General features: G+C 45.8%; 1 protein-coding gene across 1 annotated transcript in view; it reads right to left on the bottom strand.

Annotated features, from left to right (window-relative positions):
- The window catches only part of LOC140428786 (complement C3-like), a 163,479-nt gene that overhangs the window by 84,620 nt on the left and 52,659 nt on the right, over positions 1–26,200 (bottom strand). The window contains exons 4-5 of the mRNA XM_072515475.1: positions 26,057–26,127; positions 19,601–19,689 (exon numbers count right to left, since the gene is read on the bottom strand). Coding sequence (XP_072371576.1) covers positions 19,601–19,689; positions 26,057–26,127 — 160 coding nt within the window. The remainder of the gene's footprint in view (positions 1–19,600; positions 19,690–26,056; positions 26,128–26,200) is intronic.

The raw sequence follows: 26,200 nt of genomic DNA, 5'->3' as shown, positions 1-26,200 counted from the left end.
AAGCGTAACAGATGAGTTCTTGTAGAGAAAGGGAATTCAGGTTTTCTGCAGCCGTGAGATAAGGCCAACAGTTAACTGTGATATTTGTGAGCTGTGAGAATCTGTGTGTTTTGTTTAACCAATTAATTTTAGTCAAAGCATGAAGTGCTAAGTGAGTTGTATTTTTTATCATCTGTCATTGTGAGTCAGAGTCAGCGATTATAACTGAAGTGATTTTTGTTGAGATTTCTCTAATGAACGAAAACATTGGAAATTACGATCAGTTTAAAAGAAAGTGCCTTTACGAATCAAAGTAATTCAATATGAATAAGTTTATAGATTACGTGAAAAGACGTAAATGGCATCATGCCAAGTTCTCCGCCCCTTAGATTCTGCAGGAAACATTAACCATTTCAGCAGAAAGTTGATCTTTTCTGAATTGACAAAGCAAAATATACGTCTCTAAGAATAGCTAATGCTATAAAATCAATCATTGGAAATTGACTTAAATATGTGCTATTTATAGCCCCCTCCCAGGGGATGTTTTGCTGCTTCTAAAATACTCTTATGGTGCATCTTGGTCAGTTTTGAAGTATGGGATTGTAGTCCCAGCCGGCACAAATGGGGGCTGGGTTCCCAATAATGATAATCATTTGAATGAAGGAAATGAGTCCCTCGAACACTGATTAGCAAATAGAGGGAAAGAGGCTATCATGCAAGGGGCCAAGAAGCATTTAACCCCCCAGGAAGGATGTACCCCACCTAGCAACACCTTCCCCTATTAGGCAGACAGATACTCTGCAAATTAGGAGCGGTAATACATTGCTTTGATAATGGAACATTTATAGAACTGTCTCAAATACGAGCTCACCAGCTGCAAAATTTAATAACTTCTGAGCCTGCGTCCGATCGCTCTGTGTCTGTGTTCTATGCTGGCAGCTGAACGTTAACCCTAACAATACCACTATTAAAAACATTTTTTTTAAACTGCAGGAAGTCTTACAAACGATTAATGATCCTTGGGCACAGCTATTAAAACACCTGATAGAGTCCAGATGAGAGAATATAGTGACCAATTGCATGGCTTGGTATGCTCGTGAGGATGAGCATGCATACAATTTATAAACTCAAAATCACTTTGGACAGCAGATGGTTTTCGGCTGTATATCTCAGAGTGCGGTGGGATTAGGAATGTTAGTACAGTTGACCCATAGTCAGAGGGACCTTTTTAGGATGGGTTTAACTTCAGAACCCCATTAACATTGGCCGTAAGACACCCCGCTAAGGCAAAGCAAATAGGAGAAGTGATCAAAGAGGCCAAAGGAAAAAAGTAATACATGGGATTTATATTGAAATGGACGGACAAAATTGCCTGATAGAATTTTATGGCAAACAGGAGGGCAAAGTGACCAGGAAAGAGGAGCAATGGCGCGCTACATTTGAAATACAACAACCTCCCCGAGAGAGCCATCATTTACTCCCTTCAGTCCTGGCCCAGGTACTGGCACATCTATGGGCCCAACATAAAAATCATGTTGGAAAAGTACATTCTGCCCCAGCGCATAGGGTGCAGTTACAGAAGAACATTGCCCTGCTCTGCTTAAAACTATACAGGTTGGCACCGGAAGCAGAAAAAGAGATAGAGGGAGTCATCAATGCACTATTACAGCAAGGGGTGCTGAAGAGAACACAAAGCCCCTGTAACACCCCTATACTCCCCATTCCAAAGGTAGGAAGACCCAACGAGTGGTGGTTTGTGCAAGATCTGAGAGCCATCAATAACATTGTTATCACTATTGCTCCATTGGTGCTGGACACAAATGTCATTTTGTCGTCTATACCACCAACAACGGATACTTTCTCAGCCTTTTTCTCCATACCATTGCACCCGGAAAGTCAATATCTATTTGCTTTACATATCGAAATTAACAGTATTAAAAGAGACTTGGACGAGTGCCAGTTGTCTGCAGGCTCAACATTCCCTCAATATGATGCATGACTGTTTACAATTGGTTGAAGCCACCACCACCCCTCGACCTGATTCACCTACGAGAAAATCCAGACATCATCTTTTTTACCGATGGGTCAGCAAACCGACCAAATGATATGACCCTCCTGGCCGGCTATGCAATAGTAACTCCATTCTAAGATAGTGGAAGCTTTTACTCTGCCTTCGGGAACGTCTGCTCAAGCGGCCAAATAGTTTGCCCTTACTAAAGCATGTATTCTAGCTGAAAATAAAACAGTCAATATTTATACTGATTCCCGATCCGCTTTTGGGGTAGTACATGATTTTGGCCAATTATGGAAAAACAGGGGATTCATTGCAGATTCCCAAATTTCTTTCTCCGTCAGTCTGGCCTCAATAAAAGTTGAGATGGATTTGCACGTAAAAAGAAGTTATTTATTTAGCTTGCAAGCTTGATTCATTTCATAGAAACATAAGAGACATCCAGTCTCCTACACTCCAGAAAGCGAATGAACAAAGAGACAAAGGGATCTCTGCAAATCAATTCAAATGGTATCAAGTTTCACATACTCGACGCCCATAGGTCAGCCTATGTCCCTCCTGACCTGTTTGATCTATTCTGATTGGCTCACTTCCAATCCCTTTCTCTGGCCCCTATCAATGCAGCATCACTCTCATAGACACACCTCTTCCTGCTTTTTCCATGCGGTCTCAAATCCCTTTCTCTATCTGCCAGAATCAAAGTGGCTTATTTCTACATTACATTAACTAGTATCTCTAAAGTAACTATTTTATATCACATTCGTCATTCCCTCCTTTTATCATTCCATGATAACCGAACTATCCAGTCCATAGCTACGGTTCCTCATCTAAAAAGATCCGTTGCTGCATTTCCAATTCCTGTCTTAGCCCCCCTTCATCTGCCTCACCCTCATGGATTTTAACAGTTAAAATTTTTTTTTCGGTGATTGGGGCGGTGATCTGATCCAGTGCACCCCGCATTTTACCCATCACACATTTAAGGATGGCCAGGCCCACAAAGATGCAGCCGATAGCTACCACTAGATACATGGCCATATTTATCAACCAGTCCTTCCATCCTCCAAATCCCCAGTTACCCAAAGAGCCAGGATCCTGCATCCCGTCCAAGTGATCCCGTATGCGATCCATAAATTTAGTAATGTTAGCGGTCAAGTCCTGAACTCCCATGATACACTTGCCCTGTACTATGGCGCATACCCCACCCTCACGGGCCAGAAGATAGTCAAGAGCATACCGGTTCTGCATTGCAAACAACCGTAGTTGAGGCAACTCCTTGGTTATTGCCCCGAGGGCTCCCAAGGTTTACTACCCGGGTTTTCCTCAGTTTGGCCTTTAACTAACTTAAGTGTATCTCCCAGTAACCTACGTTCTAGCTGTACTTCCCTTCTCATACGCCCCGTCCTCTCTCTAGTCCCTTTCTCTTTCTCATAGCCTCTTCCTACACTCTTCTGACAGCCTGATGTTACCTTTATTGTACCACTCTTAACACATCCAAAATCAAATTTACATGTATTCCAAAAACAAGGCAATGTCCATATAATGTTCCCTTCCCATCGCTGGGACCGGTGCAACTGCTTCATGACTCCTGCATTCTCCTTAACTTTGATGACCTTCCATGAGTCGATACCATGTCCTCGTATATGGGGGCAGCGAAGAACATCACCTTTGCATAGGTGATGTATCCTTGTAGATTGGTTGGGGCTACACAGATACATAATATTCCCCTTTTCCATGTCCATCGCCAATAACACGCCAAGCGAAGTGAGGCCAAATATCAGACAGACGATGCGTAGCCACTCCATCATGCTCCACACCTGTAAAATAGCACTGGAGAAGGGAGGCAGGTTAGTATCCGACCTTTTACAGTAGTGGAGATGGACTCAATTTACAGTGATGTAGGTGGACCCAAGCACTTCGCCCCTCCACTTTAACTGCTGTGGGGGTCGTAAGGAGAACTTGGAAGGGCCCGTCCCATCGCGGCTCCGACCCCTTCCTAGTCCAATTTTTGACCATGACATAACTACCGGGCTGGACTGAAAGTGAGCTAGGTACTGGGGGCAATGGCTGGTGAGCCGCGCGGACTTGGCCATGGAGTTCCTTGAGCACTTGCGTAAGGGCTAGAACATAGGTGGTCATTTCTTCAGTCATCTGATGAAACTGAACCAGTCTGGGAACCTGCAGGCTCCAGGGAGTTCTAAGAGGCCTGCTATAAAGAACCTCGGCTGGAGAGAGCCGGGCCGGTCCCGCAGGTGTAACCCGCAGCTGGAAGAGGGCAACGGGGAGCAACTTAAGCCATGTCAGTCCCGTGTCTGCTCTTAATTTAGCCAATTTAGTTTTGAGGGTCTGATTGTGTCTCTCAACCAACCCGGCCGCCTGCGGTCTGTAAGCACAATGTAACTGCTGGCGTATGCCCAACTGGGAGCAAAACTCCTTGTTAATTTGTCCAATAAAATGAGGCCCATTATCAGAACTTAACTGAGCTGGTATACCGTACCGGGGAATGATTTCCCTCATCAAGACTTTAACCACAGTAGCAGCTTTATTATCGATAGTCGGATACACCTCAACCCATCTGCTGAACACATCCACAATGACCAAAACATATTTATAACATTGACACCTTTCCAACTCAATGTAATCCATTTGTAGCGTCTCAAAGGGACCACTGGGCAATGGGGTTTGCCCCTTCCCACAAGGGATACCTTTTCCGGTGTTATATTGCTGACAAATCAAACACCGATTACTGATACTTTGGGCCAACCCCTGCATTTTAGGGTGCCACCAAGTGTCCAGCAACAAATCACTAGTCCCTCGAGCCCCACAATGAGTTGCAAAGTGTACACATTCAATGACCCATAAAGCCAGCACATCAGACATACAAGTCTGATGTGCAGGCGTGGTCCATAAAGAGGAAACAGAATCATATGTACAACCTAACCGTTTCCACATTTGTTTATCACTCTCAGGAGCGTCCTCCTGTAACCTTATGACGTCTTGGATGGTTGGCATTGACTTGTCAGAAGCAGACATATTTATAGTAGATCGTTTAGTCTGACTTAACATTTTAGGCACCATCACTTGCTGAATTTGTGCGGCTGTTCGCGCTGCACGATCTGCTCGTTCATTACCAACGTCAACTGGGGTTGTACCATTCGTGTGGGCAGCGCATTTAATAACTGAAATCTGCGCTGGCATAAGGAGGGCCTGCAGTAGGTCATTAACTAAACCCCGGTGGGATATTTGACCACACATAATCATGTCAGGTTGTTCTGACGAAATGTCACTCAAATCGCCCCTTATTGTGGTAGTTTCCTGAATCAAGGCTAAACAGTCGTGATCAGGCGCGTCTTCATGGACAGGGGGACCGCTAAGAAAACAGGCTGGATTGATAGTGGTACAGTATTTAAATGTCAGACGTGGATTGTTCAAAAGGTATATCTCATACCTATTCTGACGAGCTGCGGTAAGATGCTGAGTCTGCAGTTGCCTCAGTAGTGCGATGACCGAGTGGGAGCTATACACCGTAATATCCTGTTGGAGGGTGAGAGCATGTAATGGCTATGCGATGGCATTGATTGAACATAAATCCTGTACTAATCGGTACTGGTCTGGTTTGGCTGGTTTAGGCACAGCAAGTATGGGGGTGTTACATTCTGATTGGCAAGGGACCAAAATACCCTGTTTCAACAGCTCTTGAATTAATTTATCTATTGATGGAGCAGCTTGAGATTTCAGGGGGTATTGTCGAATGGAAGGTAGCTTTACATGATCCTTAATCATCACCTTAATAGGTGTAACATTTGTCTTTCCCACTTGTGATGGGTATTCCGCCCAGACCGCCATATTCCAACACATCATGTCCCCTGTGATGCTGCAGTCGAGTGTTAATCGTTTCAGGGACCTCAAAATATTTTATGTAAGTGCCGTCCGGCATGACTTGAAGTGCGTAGTCTGTTGGATCTGAATGATCCACTGCCCTCCTGACAATTCGCCCCATATCCCTGGCATGGTACTGGTCATGGACCTGACGTGTAATATGAGGGCTTACCGAAGCTGACTGTGGCCATAAATGTGGTGATATTGTAACAAAATCGGCTGTACCTTCTTTTCCCGTGACTGTGGCTGTAACCTTGACTGGCCATTCGGTCTCAAGTAATGGCCGGTATTTGTCCTCCAACTCCCTGTTTCGTCCAGTTCTGTCATAGGCCAGGGTAACGTGATGCAGTGACTGTTCAACGTCTAACGTCCACCACTGGGGGGGTGATAGAAATATAGCACTGCTGTCTCATCCTCCTCTTCGCTGATCCACCCACCCAAAGTCACTATATTGGGGCTCCTGCTGGTAAACTACCATTTCTGCCGCTTGTTGGGGTCGCAGATCATCCTTTTTCACTACATACTCAGTCTTAACCTTTGTAACTGAGCCTCCTTCTTGGCCTACACCCTCCTTCCAGTAAAATCTGACTGCCCTTGCCATCTGGGAAGGGTCGTTCTCTGTCCAATTCATGTTATTACATTTCACAGCAGTAACCACAGAAGGTGGTAGGCAATGCATTAACATAGCACAGTATTGAGGGGAATTCTGACCATTTTGATACAGCAAATCGCCTGACTGCCCCCGGTAGATTTCATTAAAACGCTCCAGAAATTCCTCTGGCTCCTCAGTCTTCCTAGGTTTTAGGTCTAAGATAACAGAAAGATTTATGGGCCTTTGAAATGTGCTATTCAACGCATTCAAGATCTGTGTCCTTCTTTTCTCTATTTGCTCTTTTTTTTTTAAACTTAAAAATGTTTGAAAATTCAAATTGAATTACTGCAACTTGCAAGCTTAGCTCTGATCTCAACTCAGAACTAAATTTACAATTTGCTTAACACAAACTTGTATAACATTTACAACTTAATTATTTCTTTATCTTAACAATTTTTCTTTTAACAAGTTTTTTTTCTTTTACATACACATAAGTATTAGCAAAATCAACTATCATCTCCAGATTGACACTTTTTAAAATGGTGTCCATGATCTTCTTTAAGTTTCTATTAATCTCCAGATAAAATGAGATAAACCTTATTTCAAGTAAGTAAAACTTAAGATTCTGGCAATTTCAATCAATTGCTTTCGAAAATAATAACTTTTATCAAAGAGGTGGAGAAACCCACTGGTTTCCTTTAATTAATTCAAAACGTAACTTTGCTGGAGTTCACTGACTCAAAGGAAAGGTATCCGATTACACTAGCGACTGGCTCTGTTATCTCAAGGCCTGAGTGAGAAGCACTGTCTGGCATGACTTTGCCTGCTGCTGTTAACCCTTTGAGAGACTTCTGCTTCAACCAACATGCAGCATTCCCCACAATCTCAACTAGCCCTCGGAACTGCGTTTTTCGCCAATACAGTCCAAGGAGACAATTTTAGCTTAATCAACTATATTTTTAACACACAGACATATAGAGGTGAACCATTTTCAATTTCAAATGTTACATCTACCTCTCATAATGTAACCCAACCGAATTAACTCACAAATAAAGTTGAACCATTTATATTTTAAATGTTACATCAACAATACAGCCTACCCCAGCCGAATTAACTCACAAATAAAGTTGAACCATTTATATTTTAAATGTTACATCAACAATACAGCCTACCCCAGACGAATTAACTCACAAATAAAGTCCCATCAATTAAAATGCTAATCCCCAGACTGACCTGTGATTTCGTCGAGGCGGTCTTTCTGTGCCAACCGCGAGTGACCAGACTAATCAGATGATAAGAAGAGGGGAACAATCAATGCGCGGTCGTTTTCCAGTTCTACATTGAGGGCCCTTTGTTCCCCATCCTCCTGTTCATAATCAGTCTAATTCTGATTTCGCAGTTGGATCAGGATCGCCCTGAGAAATCCCGGTTTTCGGCACCAAATGTAGATTCCCAAATTTCTTTCTCCGTCAGTCTGGCCTCAATAAAAGTTGAGATGGATTTGCACGTAAAAAGAAGTTATTTATTTAGCTTGCAAGCTTGATTCATTTCATAGAAACATAAGAGACATCCAGTCTCCTACACTCCAGAAAGCGAATGAACAAAGAGACAAAGGGATCTCTGCAAATCAATTCAAATGGTATCAAGTTTCACATACTCGACGCCCATAGGTCAGCCTATGTCCCTCCTGACCTGTTTGATCTATTCTGATTGGCTCACTTCCAATCCCTTTCTCTGGCGCCTATCAATGCAGCATCACTCTCATAGACACACCTCTTCCAGCTTTTTCCATGCGGTCTCAAATCCCTTTCTCTATCTGCCAGAATCAAAGTGGCTTATTTCTACATTACATTAACTAGTATCTCTAAAGTAACTATTTTATATCACATTCGTCACATAACTCCCTCCGTCAACCTATTAAACATGCTAAATTGGTTTTAAATTTACTAGATGCTGTTCAGCTGCCCAGCAAGATAGCTGTTTTAAAGTGTGAAGCGCATACTACCGCAGACGATGAAGTCTCATGCGGCAATCGATTTGCTGGTAAAATAGCAAAGGAATTGGCTCTCAAACAGCAGCCACAAATGCAAGCAGCTGCAGTTGAACTTCCATCCACCATAACAAAACCAAAGTTAAAACAGGCACAGGAGCAAGCCTCCGTCCAGGAACATTGCTCTTGGCTAAAAGCAGGTTGCTATCAAGACAATTTTGATAGATGGATAAGGGCTTTGAAAATAGACCAAACGTATGAAGCTCTCAGAGAAATTATACTTTTGGAGGAGTTTAAAAATTCAATTCCTGATGTAGTGAGAACTCATGTGGAAGAACAGAGGGTTAAAACTGCGAGATTAGCAGCAGAAATGGCAGATGATTATGAATTAGTTCATTATTCAAAGCTTGGTTTCCGACATCAGTTTCAGCCTGTGAGGGATAGAAACTGGGGACATGAGAAATACTCAAGTGGTAAAGGTAAAGGTGATCTGATGGGAGATAATAAAGAGAGTGTACCTCAGATTAAAAAAGAAATCCAGGAGGGTGGAAAAGTAATGAAAAGTTTCAAATGTTTTCACTGTCATAAACTAGGCCATGTAAAGTCACAGTGTTGGTGGTTGAAGAAAAGCACTGGGAAGGCTGATGTGGTAAAACAGGATAAAACAGTGGGATTTGATAAAGTGGTAAAGGAAAACCCAAGTGAAGCGAAGGAGGTGCAAAAGATTGTACAGCCTGATCAAGAGGTGATTGATAAGAAGGTGCCAGATCTCTTTAAAGAATTTACTTGTGTGGGTACATAGAACATAGAACGATACAGCGCAGTACAGGCCCTTCGGCCACGATGTTGCACCGAAACAAAAGACATCTAACCTACACTAGGCCATTATCATCCATATGCTTATCCAATAAACTTTTAAATGCCCTCAATGTTAGCGAGTTCACTACTGTTGCAGGTAGGGCATTCCACGGCCTCACCACTCTTTGCGTAAAGAACCTACCTCTGACCTCTGTCCTATATCTATTACCCCTCAGTGTAAAGCTATGTCCCCTCGTGCCAGCCATTTCCACCCACGGGAGAAGGCTCTCACTGTCCACCCTATCTAACCCCCTGATCATTTTGTATGCCTCTATTAAGTCTCCTCTTAACCTTCTTCTCTCCAACGAAAACAACCTCAAGTCCATCAGCCTTTCCTCATAACATTTTCCCTCCATACCAGGCAACATCCTGGTAAATCTCCTCTGCACCTGCTCCAAAGCCTCCACGTCCTTCCTATAATGCGGTGACCAGAACTGTACGCAATACTCCAAATGCGGCCGTACCAGAGTTTTGTACAGCTGCAACATGACCTCCTGACTCCGGAACTCAATCCCTCTACCAATAAAGGCCAACACTCCATAGGCCTTCTTCACAACCCTATCAACCTGGGTGGCAACTTTCAGGGATCTATGTACATGGACACCTAGATCCCTCTGCTCATCCACACTTCCAAGAACTTTACCATTAGCCAAATATTCCGCATTCCTGTTATTCCTTCCAAAGTGAATCACCTCATACTTCTCTACATTAAACTCCATTTGCCACCTCTCAGCCCAGCTCTGCAGCTTATCTATGTCCCTCTGTAACCTGCTACATCCTTCCACACTGTCGACAACACCACCGACTTTAGTGTCATCTGCAAATTTACTCACCCACCCTTCTGCGCCTTCCTCTAGGTCATTGATAAAAATGACAAACAGCAACGGCCCCAGAACAGATCCTTGTGGTACGCCACTTGTAACTGAACTCCATTCTGAACATTTCCCATCAACCACCACCCTCTGTCTTCTTTCAGCTAGCCAATTTCTGATCCACATCTCTAAATCACCCTCAATCCCCAGCCTCCGTATTTTCTGCAATAGCCTACCGTGGGGAACCTTATCAAACGCTTTACTGAAATCCATATACAACAGATCAACTGCTCTACCCTTGTCTACCTGTTCAGTCACCTTCTCAAATAACTCGATACGGTTTGTGAGGCATGACCTACCCTTCACAAAGCCATGCTGACTATCCCTGATCATATTATTCCTATCTAGATGATTATAAATCTTGTCTCTTATAATCCCCTCCAAGACTTTACCCACTACAGACGTGAGGCTCACCGGTCTATAGTTGCCGGGGTTGTCTCTGCTCCCCTTTTTGAACAAAGGGACCACATTTGCTATCCTCCAGTCCTCTGGCACTATTCCTGTAGCCAATGATGACATAAAAATCAAAGCCAAAGGTCCAGCAATCTCTTCCCTGGCCTCCCGGAGAATCCTAGGATAAATCCCATCAGGCCCCGGGGACTTATCTATTTTCAGCCTGTCCAGAATTGCCAACACCTCTTCCCTACGTACCTCAATGCCATCTATTCTAATAGCCTGGGTCTCAGCATTCTCCTCCACAACATTATCTTTTTCCTGAGTGAATACTGACGAAAAATATTCATTTAGCATCTCGCCTATCTCTTCAGACTCCACACACAACTTCCCATCCCTGTCCTTGACTGGTCCTACTCTTACCCTAGTCATTCGCTTATTCCTGACATACCTATATGCCTAACATACCTAACATACCAGGATGTTGCCTGGTATGGAGGGAAAATCTTATGAGGAAAGGCTGATGGACTTGAGGTTGTTTTCGTTGGAGTGAAGAAGGTTAAGAGGTAAAGTTTACTCATGTGTATCAGGAGGAGCAGGTAAAGGTCGCAATTTTAAGAGATGTGGGAGCTAGTCAATCTTTGATGGTAAGAGATGAGGAGTTATGTAGGTCGGGAAGAATGTTGCCAGAAAAGGTGGTAATATGTGGAATTCAGGGTGAGAGGAGTAGTGTTCCATTATATAAGGTAAGTTTGGAAAGTCCAGTGAAGGGTGGTGAAGTGGTAGTAGGAGTAATAGAGAAATTATCTTGTCCAGGAATACAGTTTATCTTGGGTAATGATATAGCTGGATCGCAGGTGGGAGTGATGCCTACTGTGGTTGATAAGCCAGTGGAAAATCAGACAACTGAAGTGTTGAAGGATGAATATCCTAGAATTGGTATACCAATGGGTATTAACAGTGACAGGGGAACTCATTTCACCAGCAAATTGACCAAAGCCCTAACAGAAACCATGGGATTTGATTGGAAATTGCATATACCATATCAGCCGCAATCCTCAGGAATGGTGGAAAGGGCGGATGGAATAATTAAACCTGCAGTTCCAAAAGTGTGTCAACAAAATGGGCTGCTATGGCCAGATGCCATACCCAGAGTGATGTATGCCCTGAGAAATCAGAGAAATCGAAATACGGGTTTAACCCCGTATGAGATATTAATGGAACGTTCCATGACAACTGGAACTAAACCCCCAATGCCTCCAGCGGCAGTAGCCTTAATCTGGGCAGATGAAGCATCACTAAAATATGCCCAGGCCATGTGTGAAACCGCTGAAAATTCTTTAAAAAAAAAAACATGAAAAGGTGCAACAGGCTCAGATGCATCCAAAAGAGGGAAATACACACCCTTTAAACCTGGAGATCAAGTATATGTGAAAGCACTAAACAAAGATTATTTTTCTCCGAGGTGGAATGGACCCTACCAAGTCTTCTAACAACCCGAACAGCCGTTAAAGTAAAAGAAAAGCCAGATGGGATCCACGCAACTCGTGTAAACTACATCATACGGAACTTTGAGAGTACTAGCGAAACGCTAACCTGAAGAGAATGACAGCGTTGATGTTTTTATATTATCATATTAATCCAACATCATGTAGAGGGTAAACTGCATACTAACACCTTAATATACATGTCTCACTCATACGCAGAGAGGGTAAATAAATTCAGTTGTTGGGTTTGTACACAAATTCCCAGATGCTTGGGGGAGGGCATCCCCTTGCGACCTATCCCATTCACCAGTAAAGAGATAGCAGAATGGGCTCTAAGACAAAATAGTACACGACGTGGTGAGGATACACAGAATATGTCAGATTGGAGATTAGCTGGATATGTGATGCATGATCAATGACCACTAAAACGAGGTTGTAGTCCAACTGAAGGCTTTAATAAGCTAGATGTTTCCCCCAGCAGCTCAGGTACAGAATGAGGGCTGCTGGGACGGCACGGGTTCTTATACCCCGCCTATCAGGGTGGAGCTATTATACTCTCTAGCCAATAGCAAGCATATAGGTTCTACCAATGGTACTTCAGCCTCTCAGGTACCGTAATACTTATAATACCACAATACGATATGAATACGTTTGAGGAATGGTGGGGGCCTAGGTTTAATGTAACACGTCAACTGCCCTGGTTGATCCTTCCCAATTATATTGGAGTCCCAAAGGGTGGCATTTGCATCAGGAAACATTAAACATATGGGACCCACTCAGTAGGCACGAGTCAGTGTGACCAGACCTTGAATTGGCAACCCCCTATGTTCCACCTTACAGCTAAAGGATTATTCATCTTTGATTGGTCAGGAGTTGAAAATCAAACTAGTGGAGGCTCCTGGGAAGGGGATCCGATTAGGCGAATTATGACTGATAGTAAAGGAAACCTGACCGCATATAACGGCACGTATTTTATCTGTGGCCATACCAGAAAATTGGGAAGGCTCCTGCTATTTGGGATAGGTAGTCCCTTATGTGCATCACATTCAGCAATTGCAGGACCATCCCCATCACAGGATGACACAAAGTGTTATGACATGGGCACAAATGCTGGGAATAATGATACCACCATTAGGAATAGCCACTAATGCATACGAACTACGCGAACTACAAGACATCCTTGAGCAGGTAGCTAATGACACTGCAGAAGCTGTAAACCAGATAGAAACTGAGATGGTTGCTATAAGAGCGGTTGCCCTGCAGAATAGAATGGCTCCTGATTTCTTGTTAGCTGAAAAGGGAGGTACTTGTGCCCTGATTGGCAGTGATTGTTGCACAAACATCCCTGATAACTCAGAAAAATTGATAATCTGGTGGATCACATTCGTAGAGAGGTAACAAGATTACACGAAAATGAAGGATGGGACTTTGGCTTTGGATGGTAGGATCGTCAGGACAGAGGATTGTGTTCTGGATTATAATCGCCATTGTAATCTTCATAGAATCATAGAATTCACAGTGCAGAAGGAGGCCATTCGGCCCATCGAGTCTGCACCGGCTCTTTGAAAGAGCACCCTACCCAAGACCACACCTCCGCCCTATCCCCATAACCCAGTAACCCCACCCAACGCTAAGGGCAATTTTGGACACTAAGGGCAATTTAGCATAGCCAATCCACCTAACCTGCACATCTTTGGATTGTGGGAGGAAACCGGAGCACCCGGAGAAAACCCACGCACACACGGGGAGAACATGCAGACTCCGCACAGACAGAGACCCAAGCCGGGAATCGAACCTGGGACCCTGGAGCTGTGATGTAATTGTGCTAACCACCATGCTACCGTGCTGCCCTGATTGTCGTATGGTTACTGTTTTAATGTTGCGCAAGATATTTTTATTGTACGAACACGGGAACAGCCCTAGACACCTTGCCTCCTTGCTACCAGGCTCATAACACGTAGGGAACTGTCATACGTCCACTCCCTTTACATTATAAACCACCCTTCTCTACAGAGGGCACGATAATTAACTAAAAGGTGTTGATCAAAAGATCAACAAGGAGGGAATTGTGGAAGGGAAATTAACATAAATGAAATACTGCTGAAATGTTCTGGTTTCAGCCTTATTATGAAAACACATTGTCCTCCGAAAGATAACAAAGCCAAGGGCAAGAACATACGTACTACGTATTTCATCGTACGTACTTTCCAAGGTCTATTTAATATAAACGTGCCTGTTTACTTCAGATTATAAAACCATGCTGTCTTCAATCGAATCTCAGAGTGCAGTGCCCTGGCTTTGCAGCTAGAACACTCTCTCTCCACAAATATATTTGTGTAAATACATTTCCTTAAATCGACCTCGAAGAATTTGTCTTTATTATGATTTCCACGACAAATTGGCGTAGTCGTTGCAGTTTCCCTAATTTAACGGGAAGTGAAACCCGAAACGAATCTCTAAATAGGACTCTCTTAGCTGAAAGGGAGAGAGCCATAGCGCGACCCCAGCTGAAAGGAGGGTCTGGAGGCCAAATCACTGAGTGTCTTTAAGATAGAGATAGATAGGTTCTTGATTAATAAGGGGATCAGGGGTTACCGGGAGAAGGCAGGAGAATGGGGATGAGAAACCTATCAGCCATGATTGAATGGTGGAGCAGACTCAATGGGCCGAATGGCCTAATTCTGTTCCGAAATCTTATGGTCTCATTACAGCCTTGGTTCAAAAATGGACAAAGGAGTTGAATTCCAGAGGTGAAGTGAGAGTGACTTCCTTTGACATCAGGGCAGCATTTGACTGAGTATGACATCATGGAGCCCTAGTAAAACTGGAATCAATAGGAATCAGGAGGAAAACCCACGACTGGTTGGGGTTATACCTGGCAAAAAGGAAGATGTTTGTGGTGGTCGCTGGTCCATTATCTCAGTTCCAGGGCAGCACTACAGAGTTCATCAGGGTAGTAGCCTAGGCCCAACCATCTTCAGCAACTTCGTCAATAACCTTCTTTCCATCATAAGGTCAGAAGTGGGGATGTTCACCGCTGACTGCACAATGTTCTGTAACATTTGCGACTCCTCAGATTCAGAAGCAGTTCATGTCCAAATGCATCAGGAACTGAACAATATCCAGGCTTGGGCTGACAAGCAACATTTGTGCAACACAAGTGCCAGGCAATGACCATCTCCAACATTCGAGGATTGCAGCATCACTCCTTGACATTCAATAGCATTACCATTGCTGAATCCCCCACTATCAACATCCTGGTGGTTACCATTGACCAGAAATTGAACTGTACTAGCCATATTAATACCGTGACTACCAGAGCAGATCAAAGGGAATCCTGTGGCACGTAACTTACCTCCTGAGCCACCCAAAGCCTATCCATCATCTACAAAGGCACAAGCCAGGAGTGTGATGGGATATTCTCCATTTGTCTGGATGAGTACAGCTCCAATAACATTCAAGATACTCAACACTATCCAGGACACAGCCTCCCGCTTGATTGCTCCCCCTTCCACAAATATTCGATCCTGGAAGCAGTGTGTACCATCTACAAAATTGCAGGAACTCAGCAAGGTTTCTTCAGCAGCACCTTCCAAAGCCATGACCACTCCCATCTAGAAAGACAAGATCAGCAGATGCCTGGGAACCTCACAACCTGGAGGTTCCCCTCCAAGTCACTCAACATCATGACTTGGAAATATATCACTGTTCCTTCACTGTTGCTGGGTCAAAATCTTGGAATTCCTTCCATAACTGAATAGTGGGTGTACCTACTACACCATAGGGACTGCAGAGGTTCAAGAAGGCAACTCACCACCATCTTCTGAAGGGCAAATAGGGATATTAGGGCAATAAGTACTGGCGTAGCCAGCGACACCTACATCCTGTAAATACATTTTTAAAAATAGGTTCAATGAGTGAGAAATGGCGTATAATGTGGGAAAATGTAAAATTGTCAATTTGGGCTGGAAAAATGAAAAAAAACATTTCAAAATGGTGAGAGATTTCAGAGCTTTGAGGTGCGGAGGGATCTGGGCGCCCTTGTGCATAAATCACTAAAGGACAGTATACAGGTTACAGCAATAATTAGGAAAGCTGATAGAATGTTATTGTTTACTGCAAAGAGAATTAAATACAATAGTAGCGAGGTTATGCTTCAGTTATACAGGGCATTGGTGAGACCACATCTGGAGCATTGTGTACAGTATTGGTCTCCTTATTTAAGGAAGGATGTAAATGTGTTGGAAGCAGTTCAGAGAAGGTTTACTAGACTAATACCTGGAATGGGTAGGTTGTCTTCTGAGGAAAGGTTGGACAGGCGAGGTTTGTATCCACTGGAGTTTAGAAGAGTCAGAGGCAACTTGATTGGAAGCTGTAAGATCCTGAGGGGTATTGAGAGAGGGGATGGAGAAAGGATGTTTCCTTTTGTGGAAGAATCTAGACGAAGGAGTCACTGTTTAAAAATAAGCGGTTGGCAGAGCTGGATAGATTCCTGATTAACAAGGGAGTGAAAGCTTATCAGGGGTAAGCAGGAATGTGATTCCTTATGTCAGCCATGATCTTATTGAATGGGGGAGCAGGCTCGAGGGCAGAATAGCCTACTCCTGCTCCTAATTCATAAAGTTTTATGTTCATAGATGACTCGCCGGTGACTATTTCAAGGGTAATAAATGGCAGCCTTGCCAGTGAGGCCCACACCATATGAATGAATTGTAAAAAGCATGTACGCTGGAATACAAAGTAAAATTAAAAAATTTGTTCTGGTACCAAATTTGCAGGTGTGGCAGATGGCAAGGACGATGCCAATCAATTGCAGCAGGAAATCGATAAGCTGGCAGAATGGGCCGACTCGTGGTAAATTGAAATTAGTACAGGGAAGCGTGAGGCAAAGCATTTAGGCAGAACGGATGGGGAGAGGGCACATAGGTTGAATGGCCAAGTTCTAGAGTGTACAAGGAGACAGGGACCTGGGGTCCCTGTGACGGTCGTTTAGCTCTGATGGTATCTCTGTAATACAAAATGGAAAGCAATTGTGACTTCTTCAGCTCCAATTTTATTGTGTTGAACAATCACTTCCCTCCAAGTCCATAGTGTCACCTGTATCCTCTTTATATATATATATATATATGCAGTCCATCAAACAATAGGTGTAGTCTACTGAACAATTAGAGCTCCAATTCTGATTTCAGCACTGGGGATCATTGGGTGGGATTCTCCGTCTCGCCGCACCAGGCATGGGTGCGCTGCCGGCGCAACGGCGAATCCCGCCAATGGAGAATCCAGCCCATTAACTCTTTCTGAACAATGGTGGTAGGACACATTGAGACAGTTGTCAGCTAGGCATGTGGGGGAGGCTGGACTTCATAAAGGAAGTTATTGAGTACAAAAACAGGGGAGTTATGCTGAACCTTTGGTTTGGGCACCACAGTCTGGGAAGGATGTGAGGGTTCTTGAGAGGGTACAGAGGAGAATTAACCAGAATGGTTGCAGGGATGAGAGATTTTTAGCTCCAAGGTTAGGGTTGGAGAAGCTGGAGTTGTTCTCCTGGGAGTGAAGGAGATTGAGGGGGAGATTTGACAGAGATGGACAAGATTATATAGTTTAAATGTAACCATCATCTGATTGTATAAGGAGTAGGGAATGCAGGTTTAAGGTTTTGGGCAGGGGATATAAGGGGAAATTGAGGAGGAATATTTTACACAGCGAGTGGTAATGACCAGGAATGCGCGGCACACGAGAATAGTAGAGGCAGAGACAATTTCATATTTTTGAAAGGAAATAGAATGGACGCTTAAAGGAAATAAACTTGCTGGGAAATGGGGATAGAGTGGGGAAGCTCTGCAGAGAGCATACATGGGCTCAATGGCTAACTGACCTCCTGTACCATTATGACTGTATGACAAAAGTAGGCGATGAGGAAATTGAAAAAAAATGAGCGACTTAAATTCCCAAACAGGAACGCGAAGACTTTTAAACGTAAACTGGGAGACCTGAAGCACCTTGCCATGGGGGTTGCAGTGATCCTGTTCGACAATCATACGTCTTGGATGAACGGACAAGGTTACAACTTCCTTGTCAGAGGAAATAAAATGAAAAAATGAGGAGGCATCATGTGTTATTTAATGAAGAATTTGATTATATTGCAATCCCCTCCTGCTAAGGGGGATAAGCTGTGAGATTGTCAGTTAAATGATCTTCAGCAGCCCTACATAACAGGAAAGTGATCTACAGTTGTCATTGTAGTATAAAGGGTTAATGCTAAATATGTAAATAGATGATCTACATCATTAATGATTAAGATCACATGACACCAGAGTATGCTGAGAGATAATTTTATGTTGAGTCTCGTGCTATGCCTTACAGCACAGATAGCTGGCAGAATGTTCAATAAAAAGTAAAGTTTGCCAACAGCCTTGCCTCCAGCAGTGTCTGCAAATCCACACCATGGATAACCCCATCAAAAACCCGATGATAACAGGTTTGGTGAATTGTACACTAAAACAATCAGCAGAGTGGATGGCATCAGTAAGTACAGCAGAAGGGGAGCCAGAAGGGGTGAGCCCATAGTCCAGGAGTTATGAACCTTTGTGAGACACTGTCACAACCACATATAGAGGATGGCGTACAGCTCTACTTGCTGTAGTGCAGAGAGGCCAGCCAGGCAGATAGACGTTAAAATAATATGAAACTTAATTCTAATCATCAGGTACTTGCACCATGAGGAGAGGACAACAACATTCTTGTATCATTTGATGGTTAAGGGGAGAGTCCTGGCCAAATATTTGTAGAGCTTGTGAAGAAGCGATTCATTGTACCTTGATGATGTGCATCTTTTTTCCCCACAAACTCTGGAACTAGGAGCAAGCTTCAGACCCAGAAACTGAAAGGTGCGGAGAGTTTATTTTTGATTATGCAGGCATGCAGAAGATTGGAAAGGGGCTGAGCAGATAGCCAGTTGACTCTGGAAGAATTCTGTTATCATCGTTGAGGGTCTTAGCTTCAAGGTATCCTTGGGTGCATTGATAGGGGCCACTGGAAAACGTTTAACCTTTATGCAACATTCCAATAATGATGTCCAGTGCAAGACTTAACATGAAACTCTATGTCGAACTATCTCTCAGCATATACTGTTGTCATGTGACCATACATCACTGATGATGTCAACTGTCTATTTACACATTTAACATGAACCCTTTACAATGCAAGAATGAGTATAGATCCGAGGAAAAAGACAGTGAAGGGTTCAGCATTTCTAGACCAGCCGAAAAGTATTCAAATTCAATAAACCTAATCCTCCACTGGTCTACAATATTGTAAAGAATGCCCGAGTTTCATTGATCTAAACTGTTTCCTGAATAGATTTAAGGAATTGCTCGGCTGGTTAATGGACAATAATAGCAGGTAGCCCATAGAAATGTAACCCCTTTCAAGTATTTATTGAATTCCATGCATCACTGCCTGTGCGGATGTTGGAGCTGGAGGAGATCAAGGTAATAGGTACTTTCACATTGACCAGTGTAATAAACAAAACCAGAGACTCACAGTGAGGAAGGAATATTTACTTCACCCCTGCAGACTGCCTCTGAGCCTTGGCTATGACTCCTTGGTTCCGCAACAACATTGCCTGAGTGCTAGAATGCAATAAGACAAATGCTTGGTTAATTATTATCAACAACCTGTCTGGTGAGAAATATCAACCCGTGTCAAGAAAGCCATTTTAACTTACACCACCTGGGAACTGAAAGGAAACAAGAGAGAAAGACTTGCATTTATATAGCACCTTGGTTACTTCACAGCATCAACTTAATTGTCAGTTCGAACCTGTCTCACTGTGGGCGCTGCTTGGTGTTTTCTGGGGGCATCACGATAGCTCAGTGGTTAGCACTGTTGCTTCACAACGCCAGGGTCCCAGGTTCGATTCCCGGCTTGGGTCACTGTCTGTGCGGAGTCTGCACATCCTCCCCGTGTCTGCGTGGGTTTCCTCCGGGTGCTCCAGTTTCCTCCCACTGTCCAAAGATGTGTAGGTTAGATGAATTGGCCATGCTAAATTGCCCTTCGTGTCCAAAAAAGGTTAGGTGGGCTAACTGGGTTAAGGGAATAGGGTGGAGGTTTGGGGTGCTCTTCCCAAGGGTCGGTGCAGACTTGATGGGCTGAATGGCCTCCTTCTGCACTGTAAATTCTGTGTCTGTGGGCGAAATTCTCCCCCAACGGCGGGATGTCCGCCGACTGGCGCCAAAGCCGGCGCCAATCCGACGGGCATCGCGCCGGCCCAAAGGTGCGGAATGCTCCGCATCTTTGGCGGCCTAGCCCCAACATTGAGGGGCTAGGCCGGCGCCGGAGGGATTTCCGCCCCGCCAGCTGGCGGAAATGGCGTTTGTTTCCTCGCCAGCTGGCGCGGAAATGCGGCGCATGCGCGGGAGCGTCAGCGGCCGCTGTCAGTTTCCCGCGCATGCGCAGTGGGGAGAGTATCTTCCGCCTCCGCCATGGTGGAGACCGTAGCGGAGGCGGAAGGGAAAGAGTGCCCCCATGGCACAGGCCTACCTGCGGATCGGTGGGTCCCGATAACGGGCCAGGCCACCGTGGGGGCACCCCCCGGGGTCAGATCGCCCCGCGCCCCCCCCCCCAGGACCCCGGAGCCCGCCCACGCCGCCTGGTCCCGCTGGTAAATACCAGGTTTGATTTACGCCGGCGGGACAGGCAATTTCTGGGCGGGACTTCGGCCCATTTGGGCCGGAGAATCCAGCGGGGGGTCCCGCCGACCGGCGCGGCCGGATTCCCGCCCCCGCCCAATCTCCGGGAGTGGAGACTTCGGCGTGGGCGGGGGCGGGTTTCACGGCGGCCAACGGCCATTCTCCGACCCGGCGGGGGGTCGGAGAATGACGCCCTGTGTCTTTCATGCTCACTGAATGCCCCAAAGAGCTTTACCATCTATTAAGTACTTTCTTGAGTATAGTCACTGTTGTAAAGTCAGAAATACAGCAGCCAATTTGTGCACAGCAAGCTCTCACAGAGGCAATGTAATAATGACCAGATAATGGCCCACATTGCTGCTGCCCAACAAGATTTTTTCTGACCTGACAACATGATCCTCTTACAGTCAGACCTGCTGATCCTGGCTGAAGCAGAAATTGAGCAGCATAACCACTCCCATGGAAGACGGGTGAGCATAGGAGAGTCGGGGGAAGGAGGACATGCCTTCTTCTTCCAACAATCACTGCTCTATTCGGCATGGTTTCAAAACGGTTGGGAAATTCATGGTAAGAAGTCTTACAACACCAGGTTAAAGTCCAATAAGTTTGTTTAGAATCACTTGCTTTCAGAGCACTGCTCCTTCCTCAGGTGAATTCCTCGGGGAAATTTCCTCTGGGAAATTCATGGGCACAATTCAGCAGACTTGAGTTAAAGTCCACTGAATGGCACATCTCGGCACTGCTAGTCAATGCATTTTGCCTGTTTTTTGGCCTTGGTGAGATTTTCTCCCCCGAGGCCATATTTAGAGGGATTTCCTACTAGCGAGCTTGGAAAGGTTCCTCACAGATTCTGGCTGCCTCGATCTTTCCCTCCTCCTCTTCAGGACCCTCTCCAATGTTTCTGTGACCCCTCCCAAATGCCCCCAACCTTGGAAAGGCCCTTGGGAACACCCCTCACCCCTTGACTACCTGGCAAGGCCCCCCCTGGGTCCAACCTCTTGCACTGGGCACCCTGGCAGTGCCATCCTGGTAACCTGCAATTGCCACAAGAAAAATAGCTTGATTACCCCTTAAACAATGCTAAGCAACACCAGGTTAAAGTCCAACAGGCTTGTTTCGATGTCACTAGCTTTCGGAGCGCTGCTCCTTCCTCAGGTGAATGAAGAGGTCTGATCCAGAAACACATATATAGACAAATTCAAAGATGCCAAACAATGCTAGGAATGCGAGCATTAGCAGGTGATTAAATCTTTACAGATCCAGAGATGGGGTAACCCCAGGTTAAAGAGGTGTGAATTGTATCAAGCCAGGACAGTTGGTAGGATTTTGCAGGCCAGATGGTGGGGGATGAATGTAATGTGACACGAATCCCAGGTCCCGGTTGAGGCCGCACTCATGTGTGCGGAACTCGGTGCGGAACCGAAGCGTGGTACATTGGCGAGACCATGCAGACGCTGCGACAACGAATGTTTACCGAAGCATGGTACATTGGCGAGACCATGTAGACGCTGCGACAACGAATGAACGGACATCGCTCAACAATCACCAGGCAGGAATGTTCCCTTCCAGTCAGGGAACACTTCAGCAGTCAAGGGCATTCAGCCTCTGATCTCCGGGTAAGCGTTCTCCAAGGCGGCCTTCAGGACCCGCGACAACGCAGAATCGCCGAGCAGAAACTTATAGCCAAGTTCCGCACACATGAGTGCGGCCTCAACCGGGACCTGGGATTCATGTCACATTACATTCATCCCCCACCATCTGGCCTGCAAAATCCTACCAACTGTCCTGGCTTGATACAATTCACACCTCTTTAACCTGGGGTTACCCCATCTCTGGATCTGTAAAGATTTAATCACCTGCTAATGCTCGCATTCCTAGCATTGTTTGGCATCTTTGAATTTGTCTATATATGTGCTTCTGGAACAGACCTCTTCATTCACCTGAGGAAGGAGCAGTGCTCCGAAAGCTAGTGACATCGAAACAAACCTGTTGGACTTTAACCTGGTGTTGTCAGACTTCGTACTGTGCTCACCCCAGTCCAACGCCGGCATCTCCACATCAATGCTAAGCAATACAGTGACACAAAATCCATTAACTGCTGTCCTTATAACCACTAAACAACAAAAGCAGCTCAGATCCCAAACCACTTTTAAATATCGTTATCACTCAGGAATACTTGCCGTAAAAAGATGTATTGAATACTTACCTTTGAGAAAGAGAGATCTTTTGAGACATCTTGAAAGAAAGAGACCTGCCACCCTGTCAGAATAATGCTGAACCTCTGGCTGGAGTCTTCTCAGCTGCCCTTCCAGTTAAAAACTAACTCTGAAAACCTCCACACCTGACTGCTTCAGCCCCTGGTTCCTCTCATTAACTACATCATCTTACTTAGCTGAACACAATGGGTGGGATTCTCTCCTAATCCTCCGCACCTTCAGGGGCTAGGCCGGCGGGGTTGGCGCCATGCCAACCGGCGCCGAAGGACCTCCGCCGGCCGACGCAAGTTGGAGCATACGCAGGAGCGCCAGCATGTGCTGGCGTCATCCCAGCACATGCGCAGTGGGGGTTCTTCTCCGCGCCGACCATGGCGGAGGTTGACAGCAGCTGGCGCAGAGGGAAAGACTGCCCCCCATGGCACAGGCCCGCTCGCGGATCGGTGGACCCTGATCGCAGGCCAGGCCACCTTGGGGGACCCCCCCGGGGCCAGATTCCCCCCCCCTCCGAGGACTCCGCAGGCCGCCCGTGGAGCCAGGTCCCGCTGGTACGGACCTGGTTTGATTTACGCCGGCGGGACCAGCCAAAACCGGGCGGGGCGGGATTCACGTCTCCCCCGGCGATTCTCTGACCCGGCATGGGGTCGAAGAATCCTACCCAATATCTTTAATTATCTATTCCACAGTGAACACTCTTAATATAACTAAAAGTCCTTTAGTCCAAACTTTTACAATGCTTTAATTGCACCACTGGCTCCCAAAAGCCTAGCTGTCTTTCAAACTTAGATTTTTAAAAACACCACTGCAGCAGTCACACACCCACTAACCCAGGCTTTTAACCCTCACTGCACCAAATACATATGATATAATGTACCTGAAATTCCGACATTCATCACACTCCGAGCGTAATTTTCTCCATCTGGAGAAATTTTGATAGGTCGGACAGCCAGTCTGCAGGTGGTGCTATGGACAGCCAGCCGAGCAGGATTCTCTGGCCGGTGATTAGGGAGGCCAAGGCAAGGGAGTCAACCCTCTTCCCCATGAAGAGATTGGGCTGTTCTGATACCCCGAAGACTGCCACTCTTGGGCATGGCTCCACCCTCACCCCACCACCTTGGACATTGCCTCGAAGAAGGTTGTCCAGAACCCGACGAGTCTGAGGCAAGACCAAACGTGGGTGTGGTTGGCTGGGCCTCCTCGGCACCGTTCTCATTTGTCCTCCACCTCCGGGACGAACCCGCTGATTTGAATTCTGGTTAAGTGGGCTCTGTGTACCACTTTTAGCTGCATTAGGCCTTACGCATGTGGCAGTAGAGTTGACCTTGTAGAGTGCTTCACTCCAGAGTCCCCATCTTATTTCACACTCCAGATCCTCCTCCCACTTTCCCCTCGTCTCGTCCAGTGGTGTACCTACCCTTCCTATTAGTCGCCCATACAGGTGGCAGCAGTTCCCCTCCCTAGTATGTCTGCGTTCAGTAGGTCCTCTAACAGCAATTGTTGCAACAGTCATGGGTACATTTTTGTTTCCCGACGTAGGATGTTTTTGACCTGTATGTATCTTAGCTCGTTACCAGCCCCACGCACCCCCGCACGCCGTCCCCCCACCCCACTCTCACCCCCCGTCAGCTGGAACTCCTCTGTTAGTTCCTCAAGAGTTGTCAGTCTGACATCTGTGTAGACGTCCCTAAATGTCAACGTCCCCTGTCCTGTCTCCTCCACCCTTTGAAGGTGGCATCCATTATCATAGAATTTACAGTGCAGAAGGAGGCCATTCGGCCCATCGAGTCTACACCGGCCCCCGGAAAAGTACCCTACCCAAGGTCAACACCTCCACCCTATCCCCATAACCCAGTAACCACACCCAACACTAAGGCCAATTTTGGACACTAAGGGCAATTTATCATGGCCAATCCACCTAACCTGCACATCTTTGGACTGTGGGAGGAAACCGGAGCACCCGGAGGAAACCCACGCAGACACAGGGAGGATGTGCAGACTCCGCACAGACAGTGACCCAAGCCGGAATCGAACCTGGGACCCTGGAGCTGTGAAGCAATTGTGCTATCCACAGTGCTACCATGCTGCCCTCAAGATACGGAGGATTCCGCACCTTTGGGGCGGCGCGATGCCGGACTGATTCACGCCGTTTTTGGCGCCGGTCGGCGGACATCGCGCCGATTGCGGAGAATCGAAATATGTCGAAATTGATGCTCCTCGAGTTTCTGGTTAGCTTCTCTGGAACATTGAAGCAGGTCAAGGACAGAGAGCTCAGAGTGGGATCAGGGCGGAGAATGAGAATGACAGGAGACCAGAAGTTCAGGATGATTTGTGTGGACTGAACAGTGGTGTTCAGCAAAGCAGTCAGCCAATTTGCATCTGGTCCCCCTGAGGTGGAGGAGACCATGCTGTGAGCAACAAGTACAAGATGCTAAATTAAAAGAAATGCACATAATTCATTTAGTAATGAGATCCATACAATCCTTATAGTGCAGAAGGAGACCATTTGGCCCATCGAGTCTGTACGGGCCCTCCAAAAGAGGACCCTACCTAGGCGCACTACCCCACCCTATCTCAGTAACCCATGCATTGATCATGGCCAATCCATCTAACTTGTACATCTTTGGATTGTGGGGGGAAACCGGAGCACCCGAAAGAAACCTACGCAGACAAGGGGGGAGCACGTACAAACTTCAAACAGACAGTCACCCAATGGCAGAATTGAACCCGGGTCCCTGGCACAGGGTGAGATAGCAGTGCTAACCACTGTGCCATCGTGCCACCCATGAAATTCACCAAAGTCCCAGAGGACCAGAGGCTGCTCTTCCCCTTTCGAGGGAGAGAGCTGACTGGTGGTGATTTAATCTGAGGGTCACCACTCCTCAGGTGAGGAGCAAGGTTGAGAAGGCGGCGCCTTCATGAATAACCTCAGCTGGAACGGGAATCAAACTTTGTCTGAACTGGATTGGTACCAAAATCCTTACAGTAAAGAGATCATGTATAGCACATTGGGCTGTACAATAAATGCTGGCGGGTAATAGTGTCTGTGAAAGCATGCATATGATCACCAGGAATAACATAAGAAGACAATCACTTACCCAGATTTGCATTTTGACATTGCAGCTTGAGAGCTTCATTTCGTGGTCAAGGGAAAAAGTTTGAAATCGTACTGGAAGCAGATTTAATAATTACAATGTGAGAAATGTATTTCAATTAACAATACCTACGCTTTTTGCCACTTG

Source organism: Scyliorhinus torazame, chromosome 8, assembly GCF_047496885.1.
Source record: "Scyliorhinus torazame isolate Kashiwa2021f chromosome 8, sScyTor2.1, whole genome shotgun sequence".
Taxonomy (NCBI): Eukaryota; Metazoa; Chordata; class Chondrichthyes; order Carcharhiniformes; family Scyliorhinidae; genus Scyliorhinus; species Scyliorhinus torazame.
Note: the sequence above shows the minus strand (reverse complement) of the source record. Positions and strands in the feature narration are given on the sequence as shown.